This window comes from Aulonocara sp. 'chitande type north' Nkhata Bay, linkage group LG18 (assembly GCF_057382095.1).
Source record: "Aulonocara sp. 'chitande type north' Nkhata Bay isolate Kocher_YH1m ecotype deep benthic linkage group LG18, A_spYH_male_GT1.1, whole genome shotgun sequence".
NCBI lineage: Eukaryota > Metazoa > Chordata > Actinopteri > Cichliformes > Cichlidae > Aulonocara > Aulonocara sp. 'chitande type north' Nkhata Bay.
Window position 1 is genome coordinate 5,749,615 of NC_141361.1, and position 10,036 is coordinate 5,759,650.

At 43.2% G+C, this 10,036-nt stretch overlaps 1 protein-coding gene across 2 annotated transcripts; it reads left to right on the forward strand.

Annotated features, from left to right (window-relative positions):
• Window positions 1-7,627: 7,627 nt before the first annotated feature.
• LOC147307819 (tripartite motif-containing protein 16-like) lies at window positions 7,628-9,313 on the forward strand. 2 transcript variants are annotated; one of them, XM_086272973.1, is made up of 2 exons: window positions 7,640-8,446; window positions 9,142-9,313. In XM_086272973.1, the coding sequence occupies exons 1-2, from the start codon at window positions 7,643-7,645 to the stop codon at window positions 9,196-9,198; spliced, it is 861 nt and encodes a 286-aa protein (XP_086129099.1). In that variant the 5' UTR covers window positions 7,640-7,642; the 3' UTR covers window positions 9,199-9,313. The 2 variants fall into 2 exon arrangements, with proteins under 2 accessions (XP_086129098.1, XP_086129099.1); XM_086272972.1 differs by having other exon boundaries at window positions 7,628-9,313.
• The last annotated feature ends 723 nt before the right edge of the window (window positions 9,314-10,036 follow it).

Consider the following 10,036-nt stretch of genomic DNA (forward strand, 5'->3'; position numbering starts at 1 on the left):
GCACTTCAACACCAGTTTCAGTTGTTACAGGTAGAAGTACAAGCCCGCACTTCTCCAGTGCCTGAAGGTCAGGCAGCTGAATCACCTGATCCAGAATCTCTAGATGACGACATTGTTCCTCAAGCTGGTCCTAGTATATCAGCTACTGGTTTATCAGGTCAGTCCCATTTTCTGGAGCCTAAGTTGCAAAAACTTACCAACGAGGATGATATTGAACATTTTTTGATTACCTTCGAACGCATTGCACTGGCCTGTCGGTGGCGGAGACATGATTGGGTTTTTCACCTTGTACCGCTGCTTACGGGCAAAGCAAGAGGTGCATATGTACATATGGATGTTGATGATTCTTTGGATTATGATAAGGTTAAGGCAGCTATTCTTTATAAACATGATATCAATCCTGAGACCTATAGGCAGAGATTTCGATCTCTTGCTGTAAACCCTGCAGAAAGCCCTAAAGAGTTGTATGCACGGCTGAAGGAGCTTTATGTAAAATGGGTCCACCCTGAAGATAAAACCGTTCAGGACATTGGGGAAATCATCATTCTTGAGCAATATTTACGAATGCTATCTCCTGAGTTGCAGGTGTGGATAAAAGAGCATAATCCACCCTCTGCTGCAGAGGCTGCAAAGCTGGCTGATGTTTTTGTGGCGGCACGGAAAAAGGGACAGCCTTGGAGCTTTATGACTTGGAAAACGAAGGACAGCCGGAAATCACTCCCGCAGAGACGAGCTGCCAATGTGAGTAGGGCTTCATATAGCCATTCACCCGATGGGTCTTTGAAGTCCCCGGCCAAAACCTTGGTATGCTATCTTTGTGGTATGGAAGGTCATACAAAGCCCATGTGCCCTGAAAACTCAGCTAAATTAACCCAAATGTGCTTTGTGCCCCGAAGCCATGATAACTGAGATAAAATTAGACAGAGGGTTAAAGATGACATCAGTTGAGATTAATGGTGATACATTAAAGGCACTAATTGATACAGGTAGTACACAGACTCTTGTACACAGACAGTTTGTCCCCTTAAATAGTATTAATATGACTGAAACGATTCCTGTTTGTTGTGTTCATGGAGATGAAAAGCCTTATCCAACAGCGGATCTATACATCAAGGTGCAAGGACAGGTTTATCTCCTGAATATTGGGGTTGCGGATAATTTGCCATTCCCTGTTATATTAGGCCGAGATCTACCTGTGCTGTTTGACCTTTTGGATTATAGCCACACATGCAATGTTGCAGTAACTAGGGCTCAAGCTAGGAAGCCAGCAGATGCCACTCAGACCCTTAGTGCTCTGCCATTTTATGAGGCAGAATTAGAGACGGCACCCGGGAAATTGCGCAAGTCCCGCAGGGAGAGGAGGCGAGAGAAGTTTCATCATACTATTGTGAAAGCATCTCCCGTCTGTGAACCTGAGATGCCTTTGGACTTTAAAGTCCCAGCTAATATCACTGAGATGCAACACAATGATCCAGTATTAGCACCCTTTTTTCAGAAAGCCAAAAAACAAGGACATGAGATGGAACCAGATATTAACAGCAGTGAGGAATTTTTTCTGAAAGATGGCATTCTTTATCGCCGGCAAAGATCACAGGTACAGCTGATGGTTCCTAGTGGAGTCAGGGAGGTGGTACTGAATTTGGGGCACTCTGTGCCGTGGGAAGCATAAAACCATGGCTCGCATTAGGAAGTATTTGCACTGGCCGGGCCTGCGTGCTGACGTGGCCCAATTTTGTAAAAGCTGCCCTCAGTGCCAAAAGACTTCCATCAAAACCCCCTCCAGGGCTCCACTTCAGCCTTTGCCAGTTATTAGCACCCCATTTGAACGGTTGGGGATGGATGTTGTCGGACCTGTTGAGAAAAGCAGGGCAGGGAACCGTTACATGCTGGTAATAACTGATTATGCCACAAAGTACCCTGAAGTTTTTCCTCTGAAATCTGTAAAGGCCAAGTCTGTGGCTTTTTGTCTGGTGCAATTTTTCTCAAGGGTGGGATTCCCTCGTGAGATCCTGACAGACCGTGGGACTAATTTTATGTCAACTTTATTAAAGCAGGTCCACCAGCTTCTTGGCATCAAAGGGCTAAGGACTACTCCATACCATCCTCAAACGGATGGCCTGACGGAGCGCTTTAACCAGACCCTGAAGCAGATGTTGCGCAAGTTTGTGAATGACACTGGTACTGACTGGGATCAGTGGCTGCCTTATCTGCTCTTTGCGTATAGAGAAGTACCCCAAGCTTCTACTGGCTTCTCACCTTTTGAACTGTTATATGGTCACGAAGTAAGGGGGCCCCTCTCTTTGCTGAAAGAAATGTGGGAGGGTGACCGAAGTGGGGCAGGGGCTACTAATGTCATCTCATATGTTATACAGATGAGGGAGCGACTTGAGAAGATGACTGAGCTAGCCCAAGCTCATATGGGAGCTGCCCAGCAACATCAGAAGGTCTGGTATGATCGGTCAGCTCGGGAGAGGTCATTTGAACCTGGACAAAAGGTACTTGTACTCCTTCCGAGTGATGACCGTAAGCTGTTAGCTAAATGGCAGGGACCTTTTCAGATTCAGCAGAAACCACCTATCGGCTGGCAACTCCGGGTCACTCTCGCTCCAGTAGAGTTTTGCATGTAAATCTCCTGAAGGAGTGGGTGGAGAGGCCAAAGAGAGCAGAAGTTCTTTTGATAAGGGAGATTCATGAGGAGGAAGAGGTAGAGGAGCAGTATCTTCCTTCAGGGGTGCTCCAGCAGGTGGACCTTAATCACCTTTCAGAAGAAAAACAGCTTCAGGTGAAAGAGTTATGCAGCTCTGGGGTGTTTCAGGAGAATCCTGGGGGGACGGATGTTATTGAACATGACATTATATTAAAGGATGGAGCGTCTGTGAGACGTATGAGTTATAGGATTCCAGAGCGGCTGTTAACATCTTTGAGGAAGGAGGTGGATTTAATGTTGTCTCTAGGGATCATTGAACCATCTAAGAGCGAGTGGTGCAACCCAGTGGTTTTGGTCCCAAAGAAGGATAGTAGCCTGCGGTTTTGTATTGATTTCAAGTACTTGAATGCCATCTCAAAGTTCGATTCATACCCTACACCTAGGGTTGATGATCTGATTGAGCGACTTGGGAAAGCCCAGTACCTGACGACTCTAGATCTCTGCAAAGGCTATTGGCAGGTGCCACTTACTCAGCGCTCAAGGGAACTGACTGCCTTCCGGACACCATGGGGGCTATTCCAATTCACAGTCCTGCCTTTTGGTTTGCATGGAGCCCCTGCAACCTTTCAGAGGCTGATGGATCGGGTACTGTGTGGTTTGTCAGAGTTCGCGGCAGCATATCTGGACGATATTGTGATTTACAGCCAAACCTGGGAGGAGCACCTCAAACATCTAGAAAAGGTACTAGAGCGTCTCAGAGAAGCTGGGCTGACTGCTAATTCGGCAAAATGTGTTTTTGCCAAGGCTGAAACTGAATACCTGGGATTTGTCATAGGTAATGGGGTGATAAAACCACAAGTGAGCAAAATCAGCGCCATTGAATCCTGCAGTTTGCCACAGACAAGGAAACAACTTAGATCATTTCTTGGCATGGCAGGGTTCTACCACAGATTTATCCCTCATTTCTCTGCCAGGGCGTCTCCCCTCACTGATCTAACAGGTTCTAGGTGCCCTAACCAGATTCAGTGGACGGAGGAGGCTGAGGCAGCTTTCCAGGACATCAGGCAATCCCTCAGTAAGACTCCAGTCTTGTATACCCCAGATTTTGAGAAACCTTTTATTCTTCAAACTGATGCTTCTGACAGGGGTCTGGGGGCTGTTCTTCTACAGGGACCACCCAATGAGCGACACCCAGTGGCTTTCATTAGCCGTAAAATGTTCCCAAGAGAGACGAGATACTCGACGGTGGAAAAGGAGGCTTTAGCAATCAAGTGGGCACTTGATTCCCTCAAGTATTACCTCCTAGGCCGGGAATTTACACTGGAAACTGACCACAAGGCGCTCCAGTGGTTGGAGAAAATGAAGGATACGAATGGACGAATTACCAGATGGTACCTTGCGATGCAGCCATTCCGTTTTACCATTCAGCATATCGCAGGCAGGAACAACTGCACAGCGGACTATCTCTCTCGCTGTTCCAGCTCACTGCTGAAGGGGGGGAGTGTGTGATGGGTGCATGCAACCACACAACTGAGACACTTAGGTAATATTCATTTGGTCTTTTGTCTTATGTTTACGTTATGCTTTAAAGTTTCTGTGATCATAAGTTAACTAATTTGATATTTTGAGGTTACCTGTAATGCATGACAGCACTAAACTATAGCCCAAATGGTGGCATAGACTTTGCTTTGCATTGTTTGTTATTTTATATAGGTATGTTATATTGATTATATTTCTGCTCTTTCTCAGTTACCTGACCTCCGCTCCTGTCCTTCCTGGTTTGGCTGAAAGAGGAGGCTGAGGGTGGAGCTGGTTTAAATGCAGAAGCCAATAAAGTGGACTGGACCATCTATTGTGATCATGCAGGGGGAATGGGGTTCTTCTTGAATGATGGTTATCTGTTATCCCTTTAGTTTTCACCTTTGGTTTATATAATGGTTTATTCATTTGCTATATAACTGGAGCTGTTTCTCATTTGGGCAGGTCAGTTTGAGTTATGTTTTTGTTAAGTGATTTTTGAGTAGCGGTCTGTTAAGGTAACCTCTTTTATGGGCCCACTTGGTTCTTACAAACTTTATTTTTTGTTATTTTGAATTTTTGTAATCATTTTGTCCTTTTTGGGGTATAATAAAACCCATTTTTTTGAAGATTACATTTGTGCCTGTGTGTTCCTGGCGGCTTGGATCATGACAGTCTCAGTGAAATAACACTGACTCATGCAGGACTCTGATAAAAACTCAGCTTGTGGGCTAACAGACTAAAATCAAAGAATGCTTCTCTTTTTCTCTTTTGTTAAAAACGTTGAACATCCAGTGAGACACAGAGTAAAGTGACTTTCCAAGATTGTTTCTTCTTCTACAGATTCAGATAAATGATGTCATTTTGAGCCAGAAAGAACATTTCCATCATAAAGTAGAAGACTTTTATATTCTTTATTTATTTATCTGGTAAAAAGTCTCATTGACTTTAAAATGTCTTTTTCAAAAGAGATCTGGCCAAGACCAGAAGCTCCAGTTTTCTCTGCTTCTGTTTGCAGCAGAGCAAAAAGGACAGAGAGCAAGGGACGAGAGAAGACACGAGACAAAGACATGAACGGGACCAAATACTAACCAAGACAACCTAAACAACAAATACTGAATAAATTCAAGAGCGTAAGCCCTTGAATTCTGATTTAATAAAGTAAATCAGAATACTTTATTAATCCTGAAGGATTAATAAAGTATTCTGATTCTGATAACTAGGAAACATAAGATACACAGAGAACAGAATAATGATTAAACAAGACTCAAAAAACCAAACACAAAACACTGGGTCAACGGCCCAGGTACCCTAACAGCCGAGGGAAAAGATGACCTCCTATTCACATCAGTATGGTATATTTTACTCCCATATCACTACTCAAAGATCATATTTTATTGTTGTATGTTGTGGAGGTGACACACACACAAGCTGTAGTTCAACAATGACTTCATTCCTCTATTGACCTATAAAGAGGTCTTGTTACATAAGATTAAAGCTGGAAACTGACACACATAAGCCCAAACACATTGTGTTATTGTGGACGTTGAAGTCACTGCATGTGTTTTTCATGAAGATTAAACTTTCCTGTGCTGTTGGTTCTTTGTTTAATTCTGTTGGTTCTTACTTTTTTGTTCCTAAAGTTTAAACTAAACTCTTGTTGGATACCAGGTGTTCATTTAATAAAGCTGCAGGTTCAAACTTCTAACTGCATGAAAATGTAATGTGTAATGTCATGTGTTTCTAAGTACCATCATTGATTTTGGTCATCAAATCAGCCATTACTCATTTAATTTGATGTAAATTTCCCCTAATTTGCATATTCAGATTCAGTATTCAGTACCACATGTGAAAGTGACCCAGATCAGATTTGAAAATATTGGATTTGTGCCGTTCACACTGTCATAGCATGATCGGATATAGGGTCGCATAGGGTCAAAAAAATCGGATTTAATGCGCTTTCGCCTGCAGTGTGAATGTAGCCTTAGTTAGTTCTTAGAGTTTGGTTTCTGTGTTCCCCTCTATTTAGTGTCTGTACCGTGTCTCTGTGCATTTCCTGTTTTATTGTGAAGGTCCATGTCTTATGTTAGTGTGTTCTGTTCACATTTCCCCTGTCTCGTGTAGTCAATTAGGATCAGCTGTGTCTTTGCCATTCCATGTCTCCCCCTGTGTGTATTTATACTATGTGTCCTCGTGTGCTCCTCGCCGGTTCATCTGTGTTTTTTCCTGCATCATTCTGTGTCGTCTCCCTGCATCTCCATTTTAGGTTTCAGTTCTGTGTTGTGTTAGTTTTTTCCAGTTTAGGTTTCACCTCCTGCTGGCCTCCGTTGCCCGTTCCTAGATGCCCCTGGTCTCATATCGCACTGGACTTCATCACTGGTCTCCCACCATCCTCAGGTAACAGTTATTCTGACCATCATTGATCGGTTCTCCAAAGCTGTGCATTTCATTGCTCTGCCTAAGGGGATTAGGTGCAAGAGTTGTTAAAATGTATAATTAAATAATAGATGGATTCAATAGCAAACTGTGCCTCGTTCTCAGATGGACAGCAAGTGGAATGTGATAGATGAGATGAGGAGATGGAAGGAAGAAGAGAGGCAAAGAGTGATTCACAGGCAGAGCTTAGTTTATTTCCCAGTTTTGTTGCCTTATGGTTCCAAGCGCCGTGACCAATCTTTGCGTTTTATTATTATCTCATAACACTTGTTTAATCAGCTACCCTCTCTCCTGTGGACTGTTTAATCTCTACAGTCTCAGATCAACACAGCCCTGCCCTCCAGCACTATCAGCAGCAAGAGCAGAAGCAACCCCCCAAACAGCAACATTGTACCCATCAGGTAAAAAATGGGCTACGTTTGCTTTGCATTGTGCCCACCTGATGACAGTGATGTAGTGTGATGTGATTCCATATTAGATTCTTGATGAATGTGGGTTGTTGTTCTTCAGCCTGCTTCTATGTGCCCTTTTTAACTGTGAGCACCCGCCCCTTTAAACATCTCTGCACTGCCCTGACTAAATGTGTATATAAACTGTCTCTATGGTTTACAGTCTGAGTCTGACAAGCTGTCAGCTGTTCATTTCTGCTATTTGAATTGTTAAAAGAAACAGAAACTTTTCATTTAGCAGATTAACAAAAAGAATAGAGAGGCATCCAGTTATTGACATTTATATTATTTAGTTAAAGGTTTGAACAGAAAAACAATTAAACACAGAGCCTCTTCCTGCTTTCTGGAATGAATCACAGCATGAAAACCCTTCCTCTTCTTCCTGCTCTCTAGCTCAGCACCTCCTGTCTGTCCATATCGTTCTGTGTTCCCTCCCCTTTAGATCTACATTATGAAGATGGGTGTAACCAACGTGTGTTAGAGCTGGCAGGCCCCATTCACAGCAGCAACACTTGTTGTTCAGATCAGAGGTCAGACCAGTTTCTATAATAAGGAAGTGAAACTTACACAGTCACTGACACTGAGAGGAGAAATGGCGCAGAAAGGAGTTCAGCTAGACCGAGAAACCTTCTCTTGTTCGATCTGTTTGGATCTACTGAAGAATCCGGTGGCTCTTCCCTGTGGACACAGCTACTGCATGAACTGTATTGAAAGCTTCTGGGATGAAGAGGAAAAGAAGAAAATCTACAGCTGCCCTCAGTGCAGACAGACTTTCACAGCGAGGCCTGTCCTGGTGAAAAACACCATGTTAGCAGTTTTAGTGGAGCAGCTGAAGAAGACTGGACTCCAAGCTGCTCCTGCTGATCACTGCTATGCTGGACCTGAAGATGTGGCCTGTGATGTCTGCACTGGGAGAAAAATGAAAGCCTTCAAGTCCTGTTTATTCTGTCTGGCATCTTACTGTGAGAAACACCTTCAGCCTCATTATGATTCACCTACATTCAAGAAACACAAGCTGGTGGAGCCCTCCAAGAAGCTCCAGGAGAAGATCTGCTCTCGTCATGATGAGGTGATGAAGATGTTCTGCCGTACTGATCAGCAGAGTATCTGTTATCTCTGCTCTGTGGATGAACATAAAGGCCACGACACAGTCTCAGCTGCAGCAGAAAGGACTGAGAGGCAGAGAGAGCTGGAGGTGAGTCGACAAAACATCCAGCAGAGAATCCAGGACAGAGAGAAAGATGTGAAGCTGCTTCAACAGGAGGTGGAGGCCATCAATCAGTCTGCTGATCAAACAGTGGAGCACAGTGAGAAGATCTTCACTGAGCTGATCCATCTCATCCAGAAAAGAAGCTCTGATGTGAAGCAGCAGATCAGATCCCAGCAGGAAACTGAAGTGAGTCGAGTCAAAGAGCTTCAGGAGAAGCTGGAGCAGGAGATCACTGAGCTGAAGAGGAAAGATGCTGAGCTGAAGCAGCTCTCACACACAGAGGATCACATCCAGTTTCTACACAACTACCCCTCACTGTCAGCACTCAGTGAGTCTACAGACTCATCCAGCATCAATATCCGTCCTCTGAGCTACTTTGAGGATGTGACAGCAGCTGTGTCAGAGGTCAGAGATAAACTACAGGACATTCTGAGAGAGGAACGGACAAACATCTCACTGACAGTCACTGAAGTGGATGTTTCACTGTCACAACCAGAGCCAAAGACCAGAGCTGGATTCTTAAAATATTCATGTGAAATCACACTGGATCCAAACACAGCGTACAAACAGCTGTTATTATCAGAGGGGAACAGAAAAGCAACATTAATGAAACAAAAGCATTATTCTGATCATCCAGACAGATTCACTTGGTGGTATCAGGTCCTGAGTAGAGAGAGTCTGACTGGACGTTGTTACTGGGAGGTGGAGTGGAGAGGGGGAGGAGTTTATGTAGCAGTCGCATACAAGAATATCACCAGAAAAGGAGATGAATGTTTATTTGGATGGAATGACAAATCTTGGTCATTAGATTGTAACAACAACAGTTTTACATTTCGGTACAACAGCATCCAAACTCCTGTCTCAGGTCCTCGTTCCTCCAGAGTAGGAGTGTACCTGGATCACAGAGCAGGTATTTTGTCCTTCTACAGCGTCTCTGAAACCATGACTCTCCTCCACAGAGTCCAGACCACATTCACTCAGCCGCTCTATGCTGGACTGAGGCTTTACTGTTATGGAGACACTGCTGAGTTGATTAAAGTGAAATAGACTGAAGTCTTTCATATTGTTGTAAGTTTAAATCTGTATTTTAGTTCCCTTTTAGTTTCTCTCCATCATTATTGTGGTATTTATGTGCTGCACATAAATCAGATGTCAGTCAAACATTATGGGCAGTACCTCGACATCTTCAACATGTTGTCTTGATGTTTTTACGTTTTATAGGTGGAGCTCTTTCCTGTGTCTGTTCAGCCATGGAGACTATCAATGCTTATGGATATTTTTATTTGAAAAATTTCTCCACATGACAACATAAACTTCTCTATCTTCTAAATGTTTACTGAATATTTTTCTTAGGTATTTGTATGTTGTTGTTTCTCTTCACTGATCTTAACAGAGAAGTCTACAGACCTTCCTTTATCACACAGATTTTATTCTCATTTGTACATTTATAAAGAAAACAATTAATTACAGAGCAATAAGAAATTTTAAGAAAGTGCACTATATCATAATTTATAGTAAAGTGTATTAAAGCATCGTTAGTTAGTCACTTATTTAGTTTGGAGCTGTATCATCTGACACTGTAGAAACATTTCCTCCAGCTTCAGCACAGAATGTTAAAAACAGAACTATTAATGAGAACAAACAGTAGGAACACAGTATCAGCAAACATCATGGCTTAAAATGGAGAGTAAAAATCTAAAAAGAAATAAACAAATTAGTAAAAAGGATTTCCTGTTGACATGTTATTGGTCCTATCTTGTCTGCAGCACCTCCAGG